This window comes from Mercenaria mercenaria, chromosome 9, assembly GCF_021730395.1.
Source record: "Mercenaria mercenaria strain notata chromosome 9, MADL_Memer_1, whole genome shotgun sequence".
In the NCBI taxonomy this organism is placed as follows: domain Eukaryota; kingdom Metazoa; phylum Mollusca; class Bivalvia; order Venerida; family Veneridae; genus Mercenaria; species Mercenaria mercenaria.
Window position 1 is genome coordinate 64,935,714 of NC_069369.1, and position 26,565 is coordinate 64,962,278.

Consider the following 26,565-nt stretch of genomic DNA (forward strand, 5'->3'; position numbering starts at 1 on the left):
CATGCAACATGTCAGAAAAAAGTTGGTTTTATAATTATATGATAGTTACTTTGCATTCAGCAACAACTTTTCTAGGTAAAGTTTTATTTTCATGTCAAATTTGTGCAGAAAGGGTGATTTTAAAAACCAATGTCCACAAACATATGATTAAATAAGTTTCAAACCATACACATACACCCATTACTTATCATTTATGTTGAAAAAATTACTGTTATACATATTTCCTTGTCATAAAACCATGCAACATTTATCACCCACCTTACTGGAAATTCACTGAACTTTTGAATTAAAGGCTGAAATATTTTCTGATTGGCATTTCTCAACACTTCCCCAAAGTTATTTCCTTCAAATATGAAGTATTTGCTATAATAAAAAATAGGTGACCACCATAAGAAATAAGTTTGAATTTTCAACCCCTATGTCACACTTTTGCTTCATTATTTTGAAAACCACCCATATGGAACAGAGAGGATAAATCTAAAATGAGTCCTTGCAAGGCCTCGAAATAATGGAGAGAGAAAAATATTACTCCAATTTTCTTAACTATTACAAGACGGAAAGCTTTGAAACTTCATGCAATTTAGTAGGTAATATAACTCATTTCATTGTGTGGTTTTTTTTTTCAGCTTGAAGATATTGAAGAGGAAGAAATCAGGAAAAAGAAGAAAAAGAAACATAAGAAAGAAAAGAAGAGGAAAGATAGAGAGGTGGAAGACATGGACAAAGAAGTAAAAGATCATCTTAACAAGGAAAATAATTATGAACAGAAGTTGAGTAATATAACACTACCACCAAATATACAAGGCGATGGTGAAAAACCGGAACCAGCAGAAAAACTTTTCCATAAATCTTCTGAACATGGACTTATGCCTGCATTCTTATTACCAGAAGACTCAAGTACGGACAATATGCCAAGTCCACTTCCCTCTCGTAGAGGTTTGGGCGCAAGGGAAGAAATAGGTGCTCAGCAGTTGGGCTCACACAAATCAAATGCTAGTTTACAGTGGAGCCCGAGAAGGAGTTTTAATGTGCGTGATACGTCTGATGATGAAAATATTGTGAAGCCACATAAAGGATTAAAAAAGAGATTAACTAAGGAGATAAGGTATATCTCTTCGGACAGCGAAAATGACCTCGAAGGAGACTTGGGCAGATTTTCATCAAAGTTGAAAAAACAGAAGAAAAAGAAGAGGTCACAAGTAAATAGTGACACAGAATAATGATAGACTGGTACTACAGCAACTTGTAAAGGATCCACGTTTATAAAACTGAGGTTGGAGACCTGTCACACAATACAGCTTTGCCATTGGTCAATTTCAAAATGCTACTCAGAAACAACCAATGAGATTCTGGAGTTTTGAGGTCGGTCTCCAGTTTTAACTTTGGGCTGTGGAATTGTTAAAGTTTGTTTGTCCTGCTTGAATTTTTTACAATCGTTTAAGCAAAGTTTTTAAATCATGTTTAGTTTTACCATAGGCGTAGTACTAGAGATCAAAATACTTACACTAATACCACAGTCCATCCTGTGATGTAGTGTAACACATATTGGTACTGGTATGTACACTAGCAAAATTATTCTAATATTATCTGCAATGTTAAATACTGATAATTATGATCAAAGAGTTTAAAGTTATTTTTTCAGTATATAAGCTCACGAAATCATCTGCCTCAGTATATGTCAATATTTTTTATTTTTAAAAACAAACATCAGTTTTAATTTCTGAAACATTTTTCATTTTGTTCTCATTTGTTACCTCCCTTGCACTGTAAACTGATATGATATGTAAGAAAATGTAAAACTGTCTTTCTTATATTCTTAATGTTATTATTGTTTAAATCATTTAAAATCTATGGTAATTTTCAAAACAGGCAAGTGTGTGTGTATATTTTAGACAGAATATAATGCAGAAATTATCTTACTATAAATGACCTGCTAGTCATAATCGTAAACAATTGCTAAGCAGTAGAACATAGACAATATTTTGTGTTCCTGTTAAAACTTTGCCAGGATTCTAGTATAAACATATACATCTGACAACTATAGTTAAGTTTATGTGCTGCTGAGGAAACTTTAAATGTAACAAATGTAACTTTATTTGATAACTCTTTGTCAGTTGTATTTAAATATAATGTCCTTTGAAATCAATTAATTTCATAGGCATTCAGTTTTAATGTTTTGGCAAGAATGGCAAATTTTTGGAGCATATAGATTTGCTCTTGTCTGTCCATCTGAAGTTCGTGACGTGCCTAGCTCAAAAAGTATTTGACATAAATTGATGAAACCTTGCATGCATCTTTATCATGATATGAACTTGCGCACCTCCTATTTTTCGTCTGGCTCCACTCCCTATTTTTAGAGTTATGGCCCCTGAAATAGTCAAAAATGCACATTTTCACCTTGTGACACGCTTAGCTCAAAAAGTATTTGATATAAATTCATGAAACCTTGCATGAGTCTTAATCATGATATGAACTTGTGCACCGCCTATTTTTCATCTGGGTTCGCCCCCTATTTCCAGAGTTATGGCCCCTGAAATAGTCAAAAATGCACATTTTCACCTGGTGACGCGCCTAGCTCAAAAAGTATTTAATATAAATTTATTAAACCTTGCATGAGTCTTTATCATGATATGAACTTGCGCACCTCCTATTTTTCATCTGGGTCCGCCCCCTATATCCAGAGTTATGGCCCCTGAAATAGTCAAAAATGCACATTTTCACCTAGTGATGCGCATAACTCAAAAAGTATTACATATAAATTGATTAAACCTTGCATGAGTCTTTATCATGATATGAACTTGCGACCTCCTATTTTGTTACTGCCTCCGCCCCCTATTTTCAGTTATGGCCCCTAAAATAGTCAGAAATGCACATTTTCACCTTGTGATGCACCTAGCTCAAAAAGTATATGATATAAATGAATGAAAACTTACATGAGTCTTTATCATGATATGAACTGGCACACATCTTATTTATTTGCTAGCTTCTCCCCCTATTTTTAAATTTTTATTTGCACACTTGGCATTCTTCTTGAGAATCTTAGCGTTTATTACAGAGTTATGGCCCTTTAAATAGCCAAAATAGTTGATTTTTTGTTTGTGATGCTCATAGCTCAAAAAGTATATGGTATAGAATAATGAATCCTTTTCATAAATTTTTTTTGAGGCTGTACCCCATTAAGATTCCCCTTATTTGTGACAGATGTACCAGTGGGGGGCACACCCTGTGTCCTACAGACACATTCTAGTTGGGAATTTTATTTGTGGCAATAAAATTTTTGCGAATTTACCTACAAAATCAGTGAAAGATAGTCGCCTCCCTAGAATGTTAATGAATTCAAAAAAGTAAGGACAAACAAAGGTCAGGAAGTTAGGAACTTTTAGACTTGTTTAAAACAGCAGTGAAGCATATTTTTGTGACTCAATATTTGATATGGAGGAAATTTAGAATAAACCTGTAGATATTTTTTTTAGTTTTTTGTCATTGTATCTTTCGAAGCAGTAGAATATACATGTATAACTTAAAGGTAATATGGTAGAGTTTCAGGCTGTGTTAGGTTATTAGGCCTACCAAATAAATTCTGCCAAAAACGGACCATGTGACTCTTTTATTATATGTAATAATAAAACTCAAAGGAAAGATTAAATTGACTATTTACTTCCATAAACATAAATGACTTCACAGTGTTTCAAAGACTCACAACAATATGGTGGTCATGTCTAGTTTTCTTTTCAGAAGCAAAATATTACAAAATTTAATTACCTTTTTTAATAAAAAAAAATGTAGAGAACAAAAAAAACATGCAAGTCCCAGTGTTCCAGTTCTACATAAAAAAATAATACCATATCTACTAAGACTTCAACATCTTTAAATATGTTAATCAGCAGATTGACAACGTATTAGGCTAGTAGACGTAATAATGGCATAATTATGTTATAGCTGTGACTCCAGTAGTTTTTAATAATTAAGAAGATTACTGTTATTAATTTGAATAAAATATTTCTTCTATAGATAATCTGTTTTAGATGGAGCAAACACAAGTTTTGTGAAATATCTGTGATATTTTTATGTTTTTTATAGGAATTTTATTATTTTGTAAATTTTTGTATTTTACTAATATGACTGATGTACGAGTATTTCTTAATAGAAATATGAAATTGATACATTTAAAACATTCTCAAAATTTACATGCATAAACAAACTATCATAATTAAATCTGTTCATAGTTAAATGTATTTTGAAACATTTTTTACAGTCAAACATTCCGTTTTAATGCCTGATGAAAAAGTCTCAGATGATTTGTAAATTGTATTTTTTATGTACCTTGACATGTATAGTTTCATAGAATTGTATAATCAAGGATTTTTTTTCATTTCATGTTCCTTATTTGACAACAGCTGTTGTTTCTGGGTTGTGAAACATTAACAAAGTATAGCTTAACCATTACCTTGCTAAAATTCTGTAATGAAATAGCCCATCTTTCAATTTGGATATTACCATTAACTGTTAAAAGGCGTGATTACCAAAAAGATCCTGGCTGAATGGCGAACACTACAGATCTTGATCACTCTGCATGGGTGTGCAGGCTGATCATGATCTACACTGGTCGCAAAGGCAGAATCAATCCTGTCCAGCATGATAAGGGATAGGTGACCATTGAATATATTTATATTTATTTTTGTAGTATATTCACTTAATGTTATACACACTCAAGAATTAGAGAAAATTTGCATTCAAAAAACATCTTGTTCCCCTCATTTAGTCATCCCACTGTATAAAATATATTTCTGAAAGACTGAAGGTCTGTGAATTTTCAGGACTGGTCCTGATTTTAGGCTTTTTAGTGCCAGAATTTCCCTTTATAACTTTTGAAAAAGGATATTTCAAGCTTGAGAATGTAATTTTCAGACAGCGTGACCCCTGTAGCCGAGAGGTTAAGGTCACTGACTTAAAATGGGATAACATAATAGCATTAAGTTTTATAGGAATGATGTTCATATGTATTGTAACTAAGAAATAATAAAAAACCGAATTGTAACTGACATTTTTCTTGCAAAAGTACATGTACCTATCACTCTAATTTGGTTGATGTGAGATTTAGCGAGATTTAATGAGATTTCACTTTTATTCCTCGTAAGAGTTTCAGATCTTGTATGTTTTATAGATGTTTGATTGTAACAAAGTTTATTAACTGATTTCTCAATGCTATTGACCATTAAAGGAAATTGCTGCTGACTCATTTATGTTCCAGTTGATATTATTCAATGGCAGTTGATATATTGATGTGTTATGTCCATCCATGAGTATTTTCATTGTATATAACTACACTGTGTATCTGTCTTGTTTTGATAAATGATTTACACTGTTGCCATGCTGTAATTTTTCTTTTTGAAACATGTGCAGGTCAGATCTTTTATACTGTGTCTGATTTTTTTGACCGATAATTTTTACCACTAGGAGATTTTCATGGTTTGTTATTCATGTTGGGTTGAAACTTGATGTCTCATATTCATACTAACCATTTTAAGGATACCTAGAAGTTATATAATGTTATTCATCAAATGGTTTCATATTGGCCTTGTTATTGGTCTGAGAGTGGTCTGAATGCTTCAGTGCTAATAGCTAAGGACCAATACTGGTATGACTGCCAAATGACACATCATAATAAGGCTGAAATGAATTCACTTGATTAACAACAATGTTCTATTATTCAACTCTATACTGGCACCCACAAGTTAATCAATCAGAATAGTATTAAATCAGGTATTGGATTTTTTTATGCCCCCGAAGGGAGGCATATTAGTTTTCAACTGTCCATCCGTTTGTTCGTTCGTTCGTTCATTAGGTTAACTTTTTGCATGAAGGCACTTTACTCGCGAACCACTGCACCCAGGACCTTCAAACTTCACATGCTGATAGTACTTATTGAGTACACCACCCCTACTGACTTTGGGGTCACCAGGTCAAAGGTCAAGGTCACAGGGGCCAACGTTAACTTTTCGCATGAAGGCACTTTACTCGCGAACCACTTCACCCAGGACCTTCAAACTTCACTTGCTGATAGTACTTATTGAGTGCACCACCCCTACTGACTTTGGGTCACCAAGTCAAAGGTCAAGGTCACAGGGGCCAACGTTAACTTTTTGCATGAAGGCACTTTACTTGCGAACCACTGCACCCAGGACCTTCAAACTTCACATGCTGATAGTACTTATTGAGTACACCACCCCTACTGACTGGGGTCACCAGGTCAAAGGTCAAGGTCACAGAGGCCAATGTTAACGTTTTGCATGAAGGCACTTTACTCGCGAACCACTGCACCCAGGACCTTCAAACTTCACATGCTGATAGTACTTATTGAGTACACAACCCCTACTGACTTTGGGGTCACAGGGGCCAACTTTAACTTTTTTGCATGAAGGCACTTTACTCGCGAACCACTGCACCCAGGACCTTCAAACTTCACATGCTGATAGTACTTATTGAGTACACCACTCCTACTGACTTTGGGGTCACCAGGTCAAAGGTCAAGGTCACAGGGGCCAACGTTAATTTTTTGCATGAAGGCACTTTTCTTGTGAACCACTTCACCCAAGACCTTCAATCTTTACATGCTGATAGTACTTTATAAGTACACCAACCCTACTGACGTTGGGGTCACCAGGTCAAAGGTCAAGGTCACAGGGGCCAATGTTAACTTTTTGCATGAAGGCACTTTACATGCAAACCACTTCATTCAGGACCTTCAAACTTCACATGCTGATAGTACTTATTGAGTTCACCACCCCTACTGACTTTGGGGTCACCAGGTCAAAGGTCATGGTGCTGTGGGGGCATTTGTCACCATTAGTGACAGCTCTTGTTTTCATATTGGCCCAGATTTTTTCAAATTGGCCCTGATTTACTCAGATAAGTTTGGTATTTGCTCATTCAGTTGCATGTTATATACACAATTGATCTAATATTGTGTCTTGTATTGCATAGTGTAAGAATAAAAGTATGTACAATTCATATATGATATGTTGATACAGCTGGTAGTTAAAATCTAGCCAAGCATTGGTTGATTATTCATCTTTAGAACTTTTCATTTAAATATGTGTATTATACAACCTTTAAGAAGCCGGAACTCAGCTGTTTTTTTTTATTCATCTCCTATGTGAATTGAGAACTCTCTGGCCTGCAGCAAGCGTTGGTCAATATCGCCATTATTTTGAAGAGTTTTAGATCAGACTGACCTTGACACTGACCATTGCCAAAAGTAAATAATTTGAGAAAGCTAAGATGTGCAGAGATCAAACGTTGAAGATTTTTTTTTTCTAACCAGAGCCCCTATTGATGATGTCAGTAGGTTTAAAGGTCAAGGTCACAGTAACAGATTATAGTTTTTAGCTAAACTATTCATAGAATAGTAGAGCTATTGGACTCGCCCATGCGTCGGCGTCCGCGTCCCGATTTGGTTAATTTTTTGTATGTAAGCCGGTATCTCAGCAACCACTTGTGGGAATGGATTGAAACTTCACACACTTATTAACTGTGATAAACTGACTTATATTGCACAGGTTCGATAACTCTATTTTGCTTTTTTACAAAATTATGCCCCTTTTTCCACATAGAAATTTTTGGTTAAGTTTTTGTATGTAAGCTTGTATCTCAGTATCCACTAATTGGAAAGGATTGAAACTTCACACACTTGTTCACTGTCATGATATATGACATGCAGTGCAAAGGGTCAATAACTAAACTTAGCATTTTACAAAATTACCAGTACGCCCCTTTTTCAACTTGGAAGTTTTTGGTTAAATTCTTATATGTAAGCTGGTATCTCAGTACCCACTTATGGAATGGATTGAAACTTCACACACTTGTTCTCTGTCATGAGCTGATAAGCACTATGCAGGTTCTATAACCCTGTTTTGCTTTTTTTACTAAATTATGCCCCTATTTCGACTTCCTTATTCATTCAATCAACAAGGCTGTTGAATAGTCGAGCGTTGCTGTCCTCCGACAGCTCTTGTTAAGTAACCCTTGAGATTGAAATTTCTATGGTCTTGCAAGTTTGCTGTACTTTCAATCAGGGATTATGGAAAGGGACATTTGATTAGTATATATCCACTTTCAAATTGATTGTCAGTCTTGGGAGTGTTTATTTTTTCTAAACATTTGATGGGCCTTTATAAGTTGCAAGTAATTTTCTTGCCTAAAAATGGAATATCGAGTTTTATTTTATGCTTTTCGGTGGTTTATCGAAATATAACGGTGAATTATATCCTGATAAACTCACTGGCAACTCAGTGGAAATTATCAAATCTGATACCCGGATTAACGTCAAAAAGTTTACCAAGCGTACTGAAAGCCGGAAACAATATGACGAAGACGTCGTTAAAATGACGTCATCTTTGCGATGCTTCCTGATAAAATTTCCCGCAAATTTCGACATTTTATTGAAATAAACACAACAAAAGTAGAGTTTTAGACATAAAATAAACAGAAAAATTGTTGGTATCGATGTAATATCACGGTAATTTCACTCGTGAACACCAAAAGTTGTTATTTTCACTCGTGGCTGTGCCACTCATGAAAATATCACTTTTGGTGCCCACTCGGTGAAATTATAACGTGATATTACACCGAAACCAACAATTATCCTCTATGTAATAAAAAACATTCCTAGCAAAAAGAGTATTTCCCACTATAAACATTGATTATTTAAAACAAAACAGAATTCAAGCCACAGGATTGTCAATAATTTATTCTAAATTAAATTAAATCAACAGGATATCCTTTTTTATTGAATACATAGTTAACAATATTTGTATAGAAGTAAGTAGCAGCATTTATAAGACCACCAAGAATACACAAAGCTTTGTTATTTTCTTTTTATTTTACATTTATTTGTTGCATTTTGTCTATTTATTTTCTACTGTGATATAATATATGAATCTAGTTTTTGATGATTATTGTATGAGACATGTCCGTCCATTTCATTCCTAGGAATATTAAAATAGATATAACAAATGCAATGTTGTTGTTCTTGTTCCTTTTCTTCAACCACATCTGGCAATTGTCAATCATTCTATAAGATTGAACAATTAACTGGAAAAGTTTAAACATCGTGACCCATATATACAGTTGATACTTGGTATCTCAAATTCCAAGAAATTGAGTGTTTTACTTAAGATAATTGAAATTTGACTTCAGATGATATTTTATGTATATGTTTTTGAAACAGGACTTAAAAATGTCTTTGAGATAGCCGGAATTTTGAAACAAGAGAGTTCTAGATAATGAGTCTCAGCTGTAGTAACAAATAACACTGAGAAGAGTAAAAGGTCCTTGCTAAATACAGGTTAATGCTATTGGCTGGTTAATATAGCAAGATGCATTTCATAGTTAAGGATAAAGTGAAAAATCTTTGTTTTTAGGCACCGCTTACAATATTCATTATTTCATTGTTATATTTCCTCATCTTTTGTCTAGTTGAAAAACATACTTGTTCTCCCACAAATTTATTACTGGTATAAGATCAACACTAATGGAAGACTAACATTTATGCAATGTCTGCTTAACGCTCCACTTTAGAGGCACATGCTATTCTGACTTGTACCGAGCAGGGTTGTTTGTTTTTTGTATTCTCTTGACCATACACCTGTGCATTTGATTCCAGTGTTTTTTTTTGTCTTTGACCAATATCAATTACACTTATGAAATCCTGACCTTTTGTGTGCCATATTTTTGTGTTGTTTTGCGACAGTAATAACAGTCATGTGATATCCTGACCTATTGTGTGCAGTGTTTTTGTATTATCTTGAAACCATAATTACACAATCATTTGCAGTCCAGACCTGATTTGTTCAGTGTTATTGTGTTGCATTGTGACCATTATTACACATGTGCTATCCTATTCTAGTGTATACAGTTTTTTGTGCTATCCCTGGTCCATATTCATAGAATATCCTGACCTATTGCAGTTTTGTGTTGTCTCTAAACTATATTAATGTGATACCCTGACCTATTGTGTGCAGTGTTCTGCGTATCCGTGTACATGTGATATCTACATTTATTTTATATACTTCCTTCTACACCATAAACATGACTGTATACTTGAATCCAAACCAGATTCATGCAGGTCATAACGTACGAAAACTGCAGATCAAAAGCTAGATCTGAGCAAAGTCTCAGAACAAAGCTTTGTCATTGGTCAGTTTCACGCATGAGCTCATAATCAACCAATCATAATGCTCTAATTTTGGGACTAGTATCTATCCTAAGTTATATACTACACAACAGTAATTTAAAAAGCAAATCCGTTTTTCAAATTGATAATCTTGTTGATGAACATTCCATTAATTTTGGAGCCCTAACTTCAACTGAATTTGAAAATAGATATACAAAAATATATAAATCGAGATCATACTTTTTTTCAGATCTGTAAAATTCAAAATGTTCATGCATAAAAGTAATAAATAAACAAAAGGTCGATTGTATCTCGATGACTCACGATTTTACAGTAATAAAACCTTTAATATACGAAAATAAAAAGAAATTACACTTAAGAAAATATGTTTTATTTTATTAAAGAAGGAAATTTTCAGCATTCTATTGCGTTTTCAAAATATGTTATCTTCCTCAGACCAAATGTACTATTTTCTAATTTCTATGTCATGTTGCATCGAAACCCGCATTTACTGTGATGATGTATATTACATTAAATGAGATTATTAAATATGTTACTATACAGTCAACCCTATGTGAAATACCATCTGTGTACAGAGACTACTTGTGAACAGTGACCAACTGTGAACAGAAACTGCTTATGGACAGTGACCGACTGTGAACAGAAACTGCATACAGACAGTGACCAACTATGAACAGAGAATGCTTATGGACAGTGACCAACTGTGAACAGAGACTACTTGTGAACAGAGACAATCTGTGAACAGTGACCACCTGTGAACAGAGACTGCTTATGAACAGTGACCAACTGTGAACAGAGATCACATGTTAACATTGATTACTTATGAAAATATACCATCTGTGAACAGGGACCATCTGTTAACAGAGACCATCTGTGAACAGCGACAACCTGTTCATGTGAACATAAATCGCTTATGAACAGAGACCATCTGTGATCAGGGACCACCTGTAAACAAAGACCTCGTGTGAACAGGTCATCGCTGGCTCCATACACCTGAACTTCCCTAACCGTTTTTGTTTATTTTAAACATTTTCAGTATTTTGAACCACCTAAACCCAAACCACCCTCTGTCTTTCACTAACATGGTTTTCACCTTCAGGTTTGACTGTGTACATATATGCGCTACTAATGCGCGTAACAGGTAATACATGTAGTCCTTTTAAAAATAAGATAATCAGTTTATAAAATAAAGTGTATAACATAATGAAAATGAAAGTAATTGCTAAAAACAAGGAAATGTTTTAGTGTTTTACTCCAACGTTGGATAATTTTCAACTTTTCATTACAGTTTAAAAGTAGTTCTCTTTCTGTTATCAAGTCCATTCTCTCTCATAGATTATTAGTGTTGTGTCTTCAAGGCCAGAATTGCAGCTCCAATCAGAAGTGAAGCTGAAAATATAATAAAAGATAACAACAATGATTTGAAATAGATAACTTGATTTATTGCTACTAGGGCTGAACGGAAAAATATTAAATCAAATATAACAGTTTTCCGTTCAGCCCTCGCACCCAAACTCTTACGCAGTGATCTCCCTTACCGCTGCACTGTGACAAGGGACATCACTGCGTAGGAGTTTTCCAAGCGTGGGAATCCAGTCTGACAATTTTTAACATTTTTTTTTACCTGCAAATTGACAATATCAGAAACACGATGAATGCCAATTAACACCAATTAGCACAAATTAGTCGGGATCTTTAATGCATAGATATGAGGTATGATTTATTCTGACAAAGCAAAAGTATTATCAACGGCTTCCAAGGCAAGAGTTTGCCCTCATCGTTTCAATATCAAGGTCTTTGCTTATTTTACATAATAGTGACAAAAGTTTTCATGTTTTAATACGTTGATTACTTTAAAATATATCGTCAAAAACGCTTTCGCATTGTAAATTTCAGCCGTTTGGACAAAAAAGAACATTAGAAAAATGCAATTTTTACTCCATTTGCCTCTTGATTGACATGGGACTTTGTGAATGCCTCAGTTAGCTTAAAAGAAACAAACTTACTAGTATGCAGAACGTTATTTTGAAATATGCATGGGTCAAAAAATTAAAACGATTCAAGATTATATCAAAAGTAAAAAGAAATATTTTAACTTGATTCATTGATCTTGCAAAATATAGAAGCAATTTTGTTAAGATTTGAAGGACCAAATGAGTTGCGCCATGAGAAAACCAACATAGTGCGTTTGCGACCAGCATGGATCCAGACCAGCCTGTGCATCCACGCAGTCTGGTTAGGATCCATGCTGTTCGCTTTCAAAGCGTATTGCAATTAGAGAAACCATTAGCGAACAGCATGGATCCTGACCAGACTGCGCGGATGCGCACTATATTGGTTTTCTCATGGTGCGGCTCAAATAGTTTTCTCGGGACTCAAACTTGTTTTAGTTATGCATTATTTTGAGAGTTGTCATGGATCACAAATGCATGTATAAAAAGGTATGTTAGTAGCACAAGATCTCTTCCTTAATACACATTTTTCTCCTTTTACCGCTCACTTAAAAATGAAGACGACACCAGTTTTACGCAAAAACTACCCTGAATGCGTGAGACATTTTCTGTCGGTTCAAACGGTTAAAATCTTCAGGTTCAGCTGAAAAGCTCTAGGACAGGGTAGGCTGTCACGCTAATATAGTTACTCCCACGGTAAATAAAATTTAACGTTACCCCATCTTATTCTATCTTTTTGTTTTAGGCTTCACATGAAGTTAGATAACTCCCGAAATGAAATTATACATACTTATTTCATGGATAAGACAATACGCTTATTCGGGTCACACACCCTTAAATTTTCCTGTAGCTGAAAGAATTAAAAAGACCTGCAAAGTAGTTCGAGAGTCAAGTTAACCCGATAAATATGACATGTCCTGAAGAATTAGAAGAATTGATTAATTAGCAGCATGTGGTTTAAAGAAATAGTAGTCGGATATGAGAAGAACGGTAGTCGAATATACCCGTGAATGAGCTAAACATACCAATGACTCCCCTAAGTAGAGAACACATTATAAACCCTCTAGCGAATGATCTGTCTTCAGTGACTGTGAGACTTGCTATTCCTCATCTTGACCGCGGGAAACAAGAGGATGAAGGTATTCGGAAGAGCCTCACACTGGCTATGATCAATGAAGACTATCCTCCGGAAACATGGACTCATGTCTATACAGATCTGGATCAGCCATATGCGCCATGAAAGATGGAGGAGCAGGAGTTTTCATTCTATACCCATCTGGCAAGAGAGAAACACTATATGCAGCCACAGGAAAACACTGCAGCATTTACAAAGCGGAGACTGAAGCACTCATGAAGGTCGTCTCAATGGTTGAAGACTCGGCAGAAGAAAGCTCCTAAGTCGTCTTTCTCACAGATGCACTGTCTGTCATTGAAGCTCTGATCAACAATAAAGCTCCACAGCCAGCCAGGAGAATGCAGAGCCTGGGTATATCTTGCAAAGTAGCACTTCAGTAGATTACATCCCATTGTGGATTTGCAGGCAATGAAGAGGCAGACCAACTGGCTAAGCTAGGAGCTCAGTCAGAACAACAAACAACACCTGTGAGCTACAAGTCACCATCATCAAGGCACTAACGATACCAAGGATAGATGGCGATGCTTTTCATCTCCTTGATCGGTCTGAACAAGTGATGCTGGTCAGGCTTCGCTCAGGGCACATGTACAAGAAATACAGACTGGTACTATCACCAACCTGTCCATGTGGTGAGGAAGATCAGACTACGGAGAATAAACTTCAGAAATGCAAAAGGCATGACCAGGAGTGAGCTGCGACTTGGCCGATATATACCTCAATCCACCAGAAACTGTATGGAGGCATTGATGATCTGCAGTAAACCTCAAGGTTATCGAGGCTACTGGTCTGACAGTGTAGTTGCGTACGAAGAAGAAGAAGAAAAAATAAGTCACGTGGTTTCCTGACATCTTGTGACTTAATTAAAGAAAGTTATAACAAAGACAGTCGTAAATATAGAGGTTGACGAAATGGTTTACTGGCGTTCTGTGCTTTTAAGAAATACGAAAACATTCTATAAAGCTATTTGAGAACAGTTAGATATTTACCCGAGAATGTAACATATCCGCTAGATTTAGATGTAGTAGTTTTTGGTGGCATGGTAGACGATGCAACAGGAGTTGTTAGTGTCGTTGTTATCGTTTGGGTCTTCGTAGTCAGCTTTGTCGTCGTTTTAGATGTAGTTGCGGCGGTGCATAGGTCTGAAACAGATATGCAATGAAAATACTTTGAAAAATCGCAGCATCCCGTTACTTGACGATCAACCCCTGTACTTCCGCAATATTTACTAGTAGATATACCAGGACTTTCACTATCGCCAAGGAAATTGCTAAGGAAATTGCTCCTTATTGTAAGATAAATTTTAATTGTTCTGACTGTCATATGATGAACACAAGGAACATGTATAAATGACAACTTTTAGTTGTGCTAATCACTCTGCATACCACATGTTTAAACATATAAAGGCATGGCCGACGTTGAAATCTTGAGATGATACAATCTAAATGTAGTTATCTCCGAACAAGGAACAAAAAGTGTCAAGTTTAAGATTTCAAAAGGCATTTTTTTCCCGCACTTAAATGCGTTTCATGTATGAGCCGCACCATGAGAAAATCAACATAGTGCATTTGCGACCAGCATGGATCCAGACCAGCCTACGCATCCGCGCAGTCTGGTCAGGATCCATGCAGTTCGCTTTCAAAGCCTATTGCAATTAGAGAAACCGTAAGCGAACAGCATGGATCCTGACCAGACTGCGCGGATCCATGCTGTTGGTTTTTTCATGGTGCGTCTCATATCCTAATTCTCATATACATGTATACGGAAAATAACTAACCAGTCAGTCAGGGCGTAATAGATACTGTTTGTTTTCCTGTACTTATAAATTATGTTATATACTCTTATATCAACGAAAACGCACGTTTGTAAATTACGGGACTAGACTCCAGATTTGGCTAAAATGATCTTTCATTAAAATTGAGGTTTAGGTCATGCTATGAATATCAGAACATGACTTTTTTCAATTTTTTTAAAGAGTGAAGATCAAGAAAAACAACAATCTCCGAATTTGTGGAAGATAGACAGTCGACCATCTTTAATTCACTGGCTAACAGATATATTTAAAAATTTGTTTAGTTTATCCTCCGAACTTCTTTTATGTCAGTTTGTGAAAAGAAAGTCCCAACCTATGTGATTAATACATGTACATGAAAGTAAAATATAAAAAAACTGGATTCTGTTGAATTTAATATTTGAACAGTTTAACTGTTAAGGTATAAAAGCGTTTCCGAATTAAAAATTGATTTTCATCTTTCATTAATCATGCTATTCTCTGGTACAGGTAATATTGAAGTGCCTTTCCACGAGTAACTTATGATTTTGAGGTCTATGCCATTGTAAGAGTTTTAATATCAAAACCATATATATCGCCAATTTCCTGTACAGACTGCGCACGCGTGTGTAACCTGAAAGTTCAGTTTTCACATTTTACTTTTTATTTTGTTTGAATGTCTAGAAAATTGATCACTTTGTAGTAGGAAATTTAGTTCTTATAAAAATGCATCCAAGTTGATATAAGTAAGCACTCCAGTTATCATAAACAGGGCCAAATCCCGCTTCCCAACCTCAACAAACCAACTTGAATCTCCTTGATTTGGTTAAGTAAAAACACTCAGGTTTTTGTAATGCTTTTATGGAAATGTTACACAGTAACACCCAAACAAACTCTGTCTAACTAAATACAAATCTAAATGTAAAAATGCAGTTTTCTGATTTTTGTTTCATGAACGAGAATATTTGTCAGGATTTTTATTTATTTGAGAAAAAAAAAACGTAATATTAAATAAAAAAAGACTGAAAAGTTTCTACTTACGCGACAGCAGCAAAACACAAATCACACTAAATGTAGCAACATAAGTCAGTCCTGAAAAAGCCATTGCGTTTACTAGATACCTCGTCCGCCTTGAATCTAAGTCAAAACTAGACCTATATTAATGCGATGTAAAATTTATGAAAACAATAACCGAGGGGCGGTCCAAATGTTCGGCTTTGTTTTGGAAAAGTAAAGACTTTATAGGGAAAGTATATACAATAAACAGGAACTTTAACATTTACCCTGCTAAATTTCTAAAATGGACTAGTCCATCATTCAATTTGCGCAGTACCACTAATTATTCAAAGGGGTGTTCACTGAATATTTACTGACTGAATAGCGAACAGTGCAGATCATGATCAGACTAGCAAAGTCAGAGCAGGCTTAAGGTTAACAATGAGCAGCTTGAGCCGCGCCATGGGAAAACCAACATAGTGCGTTTGCGACGAGCATGGATTCAGACCAACATGCGCATCCGCGCAGTCTGGTCAGGATCCGTGCTGTTCGCTTTCAAAGCCTATTGGAATTAGAGAAACCGTTGCGAACAGCATGGATCCTGACCAGACTGCGCGGATGCGCAGGCTGGTCTGGATCCATACTGGTCGCACATGCACTATGTTGGTTTTCTCATGGCGCGGCTCAGCTAATCAATATTTCTTCGAAAACAATTGGAAACTAAGGTAATTATATTGCCTATTACAAGTTTTGATTACACAGAAAACGCGGTGTGAAACTTCGCTATCAAGAATTAAACAAAATACGATACCAGTATATCTATCCTATAAAACTGCCTCTTATTCTAATAAAAATCAGAAGCTCCGCGATTGTAGTAAAAAACACTTTCATTCATATAGACTTGGATGTGAAATTTGGGTGTTTGAAAACGGTATAAAATGTTTTTTATGGCGTTTAAGATGATCTCTCGATTCGAACGATTGTTTTTTTTTTTATTTACTTATACTTCCTAGGGACACGTTTAGGATTTTTTTTCAAATATGAATGAGTCCTTTAAAGTGCAAGTACAAGGTAATGGTAGACTTCATATGGAAACATTGAGCAGTCAAACTTTCAATCAAATTATATCAACAGACGTTTAGTACTTTTTATGTCCATTCAAAAATTTGTGATAACCTTATTTATTCTATACCTATTTTATCTATCCAAACGCGAACGTTCATTTGCAACACGTGACCGTACAATATATTACGGTATTTGGATGCACGTGCGTACAAAATCCTGTATTTTCTGTATTTGGACGCACGCGCGTACAAAAATTCATGTATTTTCTGTATTTGGACGGTTCAACAGTCCCATGTTAAACATACGATAAAGCCCGAAACGCGTGAAAATGTTCCGAATGTAAATCGGATGAAGTTGGCGCTCTGTGTACAGAGTTTGATTATGCGTATCTAATTTGAGTTGTTGTTTTTTGTTTACAACACACAAAAACGATTCAAGGGATAACAGTGCTATCTGATTTAGATATTAAAACGTTCGTTAATAATCAAAAACTTAAAAATACAGTAAAAAGGATCATGAGATGTTGGAATATTTGAAAAGTCGCTAAAAGAAGCCGTTCCGGACGAAACCTAGAAATTGGTATCAGCCCTGACTATCTGAATAGCTACCTCAGCATTATTTGTTTAACGGTTAAGAAACATAATGGAGAAGATTATAAATGGCAGCGGGCGGTCAGCATCTAAAACATGTCTGCTCTATAATTCAGTTTTCGTCGGCTCTTCACCAAACTTGCTGAGAATGTTTGTGGGCATTACATCTCGGCCAATTTCGATAACCGGCCAAATTGTACCAGGCACTCTTTGATTATAGTCCTTGAATTACTCGAAAAACGGGGAATTTAGCCTTGTCCGCTCTTTTAAGTCGAACAGTTTTCATCCGAACTTCACCAAACTTGCTGACAATGTTTGTGGGCATAATATCTCAGCCAAGTATTATTACCACCCAAATCGCCAAATGGCTGTTGTAGGGAGGTTGCACCATATATTTTTTTTAATGATGATACGCAGAAAAAACAACATTCAATGAATTACGTATATTACGTATGAAGTGAAATAAATATAGAATAAAAAAGTTATTTAAGGTCTAACATTGTTCTGTATAATATATATTTGTACTCATACCAAGCTGGGGAAAACTAGAAAAGGCAGGAATACAATATTCAGTGAAACATTTTTAATTTAAACTATTATTATAGTAAGATAAAATAGATATAGAATAAAAAGGTTATTTAACATTGTACTGTACAATAAGAGATATATTTGGACTCGTACCCAGCTGAGAAAACCATATTGAACTCGCCTAGCGACTCGTCAATACGGTTTTCTCAGCTGGGTACTCGTCCAAATATATCACCGTATTGTACAGAACAATGTTAAATAACCTAATAATACCAGTCCAAAGTTTTTATTTTTACATTCCATTTTGTTTAAGATTGAAGTTTTATTTTGGACTGGTATTTATAATCTTCTCATATTTTTGAAACTTCATTCTTTATCAGAATGTAAAAATATATCTAACATTTAAGTGTTTGATAGAATTTTCCATAAATACCATGTAGCTGGTAATTGTTTTGTAAAGAGATAAAATAAGAATGTTATAGAAATATATCTGTATGATTTATTAGATTTTACAGATTGTTAGAACATCTGAGCTTAAATTCACAAAAGCCGTAATCAACTATGCCTGGCGTATTTGCAAAGATATAACTTGTTTGGCTGTTGGCACCATCATAGCTGTTCCTTCGAGCGCTTGGTTGTCTTCTGTCCTTCTCCGCACATGAACTCATCACAGATCAAGGGCACGCATGTACGTGTAGATGTATAAGGAAAATATACAAATGAAAGATTACACAAATGATAAAATTCATCCTATTGTTAAAATTGTTAACTTCCGTAAACACTTGCATCGCATCCTTCAGTTTATTTGCAAATTTACATTCCCATATACATTTACAAAATATCAGTTGTCCCTTGGACTATAAGTATTAACTTAAAAGAAAAAATGTCAAGATATCCTTACGCGTGAAAAATGCAACAACTACTCAGATCTTCAATTTTTCGAAGGTCCAGATACGGAACTAAATCTTAGTTAGTCTAGTCATAATTATAATAGGTGGTATTTTCACGAATACGGAAGTATTCTCAGCAAGACATTGAGAACTTTAACCTATAGCCTGCTGGTAGCAAGTGATTCTGCCTTTACGACCAGTGCAGACCAAGACCAGCCTGCACATCCGTGCAGCCTGATCATGTATGTGTGTGTACGTTTCTTTATCCTCGCCGCCGGCTATTGCCATATGGGCAAGCATTTTTCCTTTCTAAGATGATTATGCCATTCTAAGTTTGTTGTCTTCTTAGGTTTGGTCTCTTATGTTGAATCTAAGTTTTATTTTTCTGGAGTGGAGTCGTCTACGTTATTATATGTCTTCTAACGTTGATTTTAGTTTCACTTGTAGTTTTTTTTCTAATGTTGTTATTATACTCGAGTCATCTCACGGCACAATCTGTGTTGTCCGACTTTTGATGACGCAAAATTCTGTCTACTGCTTGCTTAAATGTTATCCTGCGCCGTTCTTGTTGTCTAACTTTAAGCGTCTACCAGATCCAAAAACCCCAGCATCTTGATCAGACCAGATCAGACGACCAGCCGCACACGAATCGATAGTGGTTCCCTTTCTAATACCGCAGTCACACATACGGCGCGGATAGCTACGTCTAGCCACGGATAGAAACGTAGTAATCCGTATCGATCCGTACCTGAGCCGTACGGATTGGTACGGACTGATACGGATTACTACTTTAAGGTACGGCTGAGGTACGGATCGATACGAATTACTACGTTTCTATCCGTGGCTAGACGTAGCTATCCGCGCCGTATGTGTGACTGGGGCATAAAGCCACTACCGCCGATGTTCGTCATGTGTCGCTAACCAGGTCAGGCGTGACCTAGTAAGCGACATATGTCCCCTCACCGCGCCATGGACATCTCAGCGGTTCCGGTGAAGGAAGTCTGATCATGGTCTGCACTGTTCGCTATTCAGTCAGTAAATTTTCAGTAAACACCCCTTTAAATAATAAATGTACCAGTCCATTTAAGAAATATAGCACGGTAAGGGTTAAAATATCACCCTTGACTCACAGGACTGGTGATCTCTCACAACTGGTAAAAATCTGCACAGGACGTTTTAAAGGATACATACTTGAAGATGTGGTCTTTAGTCGGAAGTCGCATTAGTAAAGTTTTAAAGGAGAATAATGCTTAACAATAGGTTGAATCTATATGAAAGGCATTGTCAAGTTAAGTATGTTTATGCCGTCTTAATTGTTATCTTCTTCTTCATTTTTTTTTCTTTTTTTTTTTTTGCAAAATATTCTTTTAAAAAGATAATACACTCTAATGTGTTTAGTTGAGTTTAGGATTTTAAGTAAAATAACTACATTCCTCAAAGACAAACAGACCTATTAATGTACAAAATTAAAGAAAATACAGTTAAAATATTTAAATATAGAATAAATCCGCCATATTGCTTTATGCTTTAAGAAGACCTACTTGCAGATAGAATTAAAATTTGAACAAGGTTGTATTTCCAAGTATTGTATTTGGATAGAAAGAACGTGCGGGATTTTCAATGTCTAACTCTCTTCTGATTTATTCATTTTGTTGGGTTTAACGTCGCACTGACACAATTATAGGTCATATGGCGATTTTTCAAGCTTTTATGGTGGAGGAAGACTTCATGTGCTCTACCGTGCATTATTTCATCACGAGTGGGCACCTTGGTAGAATCACCGACCTTCCGTAAGCCTGGTGAAGTATTCAACGCCCCGAGTGAAGCTCGAACCCACATCGATGAGGAGAAAGTGATTTGAAATCAGCGACCTTAACCATTCGGCCACGGATGCTCCGGGCTCTCTTTTTAATCTAATGCAGCATTTAGCTATTAATTATGGCGGCTGATTTGTGCAATTTCGTGATATCAATCTGTCGCAGCAAGCCGAGGGACGGATATTTCCATCCGATTAGTAAACACATGACTGATATTTTTTCTTGCATATCGTATACATGTTAGCATTTTATTCTGGCAGATTATTTTTCTTGCATACCGTATTTTACAAATAACAGGTAGAAATACTTTCTTTATAGCACTCTTTCTTGTAGTAGAGAGTGAACACAAAGCGCTAGAAATTAACGTCCGTAAGCAGAAGTGACGTCATGATGTTTTGCGTTACGCACAATAACAAAGTTCCACTTTAGTTTTATCGTTTGTAGCGTAACGTTATGTTCTTACGGTAAACTAACGTATTTTGAATCGAGAAATATACTATAAGGAGCGGAGAGAAACTATCAAGGTACCTGGTTTTTTCGTATTTTACATAAACAATATATTATCAGTGCATGAATCAGTAGTTGTCATTAACAGCACGAGAGTCATGGCATGGGAGGGGGGGGGGGGGGGGCGGGGAGGGTGCCAGATGGGTTTTGCCGGCATGGGTAAAATCACCGGAAACGCCAATCCGGTGTGCAAGAAACGTCGTTATGGCGCCCGCCGAACGTCGTTATCATGCACCCCGCTAAACGTCGTTCCGCCGAATATCGCCCCGTTGAACGTCCCACCGAATGACGCCCCGCCGAACGTCGCGCCGTTTGTTGGGGCGCCATTACGACATTCGGCGGGGCGACGTTTGGCTGGCGATGTTCGGAGGGGCGACGTTCGGCAGGGCGCCATGACTACGTTTGTCGTTGTGTCGCTGCGACAGAACGAAATATCGCAATGGCACAAATCAGCCACCATGACTGACGGAATAATCCTTCATCCACCATACTTCTTCTGTTCGAAGATTTTCAGGAGCATTTCATGGTGTTTCAGTTTCATTTCTAGAGTGTTTCATCACAGTTCTCGACGAGTTTCAGGTTTGTCAATTTAATTACACTCGTTATGCTCATAGATTGATTTCGAGGCATTTGCGAGGTCATTGAAATGAAGTTCATGGTCACTTTGGGAGCTTTGAGATGGTCATTTCTATTGCAAATAGGACGAGTAAAACCAGGATCTACATAAGCCAAACACACAGTCTTATTATACAAAATATACAGATCACCATGTGGGCTTACGTTACTCACCTTAGGTTCTAAAACAGTCCATTTTAATGAGTCATCGTTAAAATACCTCGCCCGAGTTATGGTGTCATTTGCCGATTGAAGTCTTATTTACACAAGTCTGCAACTTTTGTTCATGTGGTAGGAATAACGATTGAAGTTCTGTGCTCTTTTACTACTACCAAAATACATTGCTACCAGCTTCATGTATTTCTGTGAATATTTAAACCTTGTACATATAAATACGTAAGGGGGCCTCCGTTCTTTGTGGCAGGTAGTCAAACTCGTGACGTAATTATCACTTTCATTTCATTTTTCAGTCTTATACGGACCATCGGGGGAGGTAAGAGCCAAGAATCGGGACTAGGTGGTGGGCAAAGACTCAATAATGCATTAATATCTTCAAATGCGTTTATTTTAACCCAGAAATATTACAAATGCTAGTTGATAAAAAGACTGTAAAGAGACCATTACAAGTTACATGTATTGCACAGAGTAACTATGTGACCATCATTTCCTTCATAACTTCCAAGATTATAACTGGTTTTCAACAGGATGTCTAGTCCAAATACAAGTAAAAGACGTAAATTCACTTTCTGTCAGTTAAGAGTTTTTTTTCGTTTTTTGTCAAATTTCTGTAGATTAACTTCATTACTGGTTTTTCATTATTTTGTGATTATTCTACTTTATTTTTATATAATTAAACGGTACCATGTATTAGCTGTGTTACTAAATTATTCATATGTCAAATGAAAATCGTTAAACCTTGAAATGGTCAAGATCTGAGGTCACAATGTTGGAACGAAGCAAGTATTTTAACACACTGATGGATAGCTTTTAACAAATCCTGCTGATTCAATGTATGAAATGTTCAAAAAAAAATAAAAATAAATTCAGCAACATTTCATAATGAGATCTTCCATGGAATTGTTTCATCCTCTCAGTTTCATGGCAAACAACACGCTGAGTAACACCAAAGGAACTGAAAGTTAAGAAATACAAGAAATATGTTGAAAAAAAAGAGTCTCAAAAGCAATTCAAGCACCAATTAGAGACAAGGTTATTACAAAAAAAAAAAAGATTAATACGTCCAAGGACTGATCTCTGGGTTTCAATTTGAGCAACACCATGAGAAAACCAGCATAGTGGCTTTGCAACCAGCATGGATCCAGACCAGCCTGTGCATCCGCGCAGTCTGGTCAGGATCCATGCTGTTCGCTAACGGACTCTAATTGCAATAGGCTTTGAAAACGAGCTTTGAAAGCGAACAGCATGGATCCTGACCAGACTGCGCGGATGCGCAGGCTGGTCTGGATCCATGCTGATCGCAAACGCACTATGTTGATTTTCTCATGGCGCGGCTCATTTAAAGTCTCGGTTGGATCGCAAATAAAATTAAACCCAAGTCACTGAGACTGGTTACATTTTCCTAAATAATAAGCTTTCAATATTCAGAATTATGTTTCATGAAAATAAGAACTTAGTACCTATTATTTAATAATAATAAATATGCACTGGAAAATAAGTTGTGTGGTGAAGCTATAAGAAGCTATAATAGCCTAACTACTACCCAATTTAATGTAGATCGGCTGCTTACATGTGACTGGCGGGGAATACATCTTATATAACAGCACCAGCCATTATCATATCTTTCGTTACCGAACGAGAATTAACAAGCTTCTCCTACGGAACCAACATTTGATTTACCTGCCGAAACCAGCATTTTACCTGCTTGCCGCATTTAACTAACCAGCCGCAACGAAACCAGCATTTAACTTACCTGCTCTAACGAAATCAGCCTTTAGCATAATTCGTGTGACGAAATCATCATTTAACTTACCTGCCGTGACAAAATCAGCATTTAACATTATTCCTGTAACAGATCAGCCTTTAACTTACCTATAGTATTTAACTTACCCGCCGTTATAGGACAAACGTTAAGCATGCATTCCGTAACATACCTACCGTAACGGGACCAACATTTAACAAACCACCCGTAACTTACTGGCCAGCATTTGACATACCCCCAGCATGTCACATTACCTGGCGAAAAGGGGCCAGCGTTTAAAATACCTGCCTTAAATGGCACCAATATTTAACATACCTGCTGCGTATAACGCTGAAGATGCAGAGTGATGAGTTGTTTTCGGAACTGTAGGGCTCGTTATGTGAGTGGAAGTAGTCTTTAGTTGAACGGTTGTCGCAGCATAGCCAATGTCTAAAGAAAACAAACAGATAATATAAATGAATCAGCTAGGCAAATTGTAAAACTGACATAGATAAGGATATTTTCTTTTAGATATTCATGTAATAAAATATTTTAGATCGTTAGAACATATGTTTGAAAATATATGAATATTTAGAAAGATATAACGCCTATAATGTAAACATTACATTACTTTAGAACCGTCCTTTGGGATACATGTATATCACTTGACATTTCTTTATTGAAATGGAGTTAACCTCTTCCCTATGCTGGTTAAAGAGATCAAGTTCTTAATTAATTAATAGCTAACTCAAATAAACTCCAGAACACACACACACACACACACGCACACGCACACGCACACACGCACACGACAAATTATCTTTAGCGCCAGACATCTAATCTGGTGATGTCAACTTATTGCGCTCGAGAAATGGACATGCACTTGAAATAACATGTAGAGTATTCTAGACATTTAAAATTAAAAAAAAAAAAAAACAAAACAACCCAAAAAACAGATGTGTGTGTCGGGAACAAACCGCGTTATAAAAGCAACTAACAACTTACCAGACAACACAAAGACAGCCACTGACACTATAACAAGCACATAAGGAAATGTAAAGCCCGCCATTATGTTTGCCTTAAAACTTATAATCCACTTGATGTCAATGCTGCTTCAAGAAAAGATCGAGAAATAATTCGCTCACGATATATAAATCCTCTTTGAAACAATTGACACGGAAGGGTCAAAGTTCTGTTTTTCTCGTGACATCCTTTCTGAGTTGGAGAGCGCAGTTTCGGGATTTTTCTTTATTCTCTTAAAATCAATTGAAATGCGGAAGTTAAAGCCTACATATACAATAGTCATGTTTACTAAAACAATATCAGGACTCCTCATTAATGGAAAAAGAACATACATCAGTCATTATTTCATGTGCCTTTTATGAAATGTCATTTCTTTTTTCTCACTTTAAGTTTCTTATTGTCATAAAGAAGGAATTTCTAATCAGGTTCTGTAGTGTCAATTGAGAAATGTTGTCCAATAGCAAACATGACCGAGATTTTGTTGCCACATACTTGCTTTTTAAGTTTCTTAAACGTTTTTCATGAAATTTGGCTGCTAAATGTCCGAATATTGTAATTTGAACTGATTCAAGGGTGATAACTCTGGTGTTACCGAATTAATCTTGATCGTTATCATATGTGATCACCCACATTTTGTGTGAGTTTCATAAAGATTGCACAAGAAACGCGGCCTATAATTGAAACCTGACAGTTTTAAATAATTCAAGGGAGTAAACACTAGTGATATTAGAATCATAACTATGGTGCATATAACACTAGTAATACTAGGGTAATCTTTCCTTTTATGATTTATCGAGTCTTTTCGATTTTTTTTTTTTGGAGAGGAGGTGGGTGGGGGCGGGGCGGCGGGGGTTACGTCGAAGACTCACTTATAGGTCATATGGCGACCTTTCAGCTTTGGACGTTGGAGCCTCTTAAAGAATTATGTCGGGCATGGGCGGTTACCTTGGTAGAACCACCGACCTTCGGTAAGCCAGCTGAATGGCTTCCTTACATGGAAGATTTCTACTTTTAAAGCGAGGCTTCGAACCCGCAGCGGTGATGGGCAAATGATTCGAAGACATCGGCATTAACCACTCGACAACGGATGTGTCTTCGCGGTCCTGTCGCTTTATAAAGTCTATGTGTGTTACATGAAGAAATGAAGTCCGCAATGTGTTAACAACTACAGCATTTACGGACGATGGACGGGCAGACGATCACAATAGCTCTTCCTTGAGCACTCTTAGAAAGGTACTATACGGCTATCCAATACCGATAGAGCTAATATGATGCTGAAGTTGGATATATTTAGATAATACAACGCCAATACATGCTTGAAGACATCATTTGGTTCGTAGTCTGCAGCCCAAGAGTGGCAATCCATAGAAGGGGAAATCAACTTCTCACTCCACTGTCTCTTTCCAAGGTGCAAGAAACTGTCACATATGCAAGAGTCTACGCCTATCTCACCTTAATTTAAAGGGAAACAACTCAAGTTGAATCAGTACTGTAGTGCATTCACGCTTAGGGATGGTGGTCACACGAACAAATGATTGAGCAGGAGCCTTGGTAACGGGTATGTGA

General features: G+C 36.3%; 1 protein-coding gene and 1 long non-coding RNA gene across 2 annotated transcripts in view; both read left to right on the plus strand.

Moving 5' to 3' along the window:
• Positions 1-11,353, plus strand: part of LOC123547313 (transient receptor potential cation channel subfamily M member-like 2) — a 46,066-nt gene extending 34,713 nt beyond the window's left edge. Inside the window, exon 27 of the mRNA XM_053550613.1 lies at positions 627-11,353. Within this exon, the coding sequence (XP_053406588.1) occupies positions 627-1,220 (594 nt within the window). The 3' untranslated portion in view covers positions 1,221-11,353. The remainder of the gene's footprint in view (positions 1-626) is intronic.
• Positions 11,354-21,444: 10,091 nt separating this feature from the next.
• On the plus strand, positions 21,445-23,101 carry LOC123547316 (uncharacterized). Its single transcript, XR_006685623.2, has 2 exons — positions 21,445-22,022; positions 22,529-23,101. It is a non-coding gene; the product is annotated as an uncharacterized LOC123547316 (long non-coding RNA).
• Positions 23,102-26,565: the final 3,464 nt, after the last annotated feature.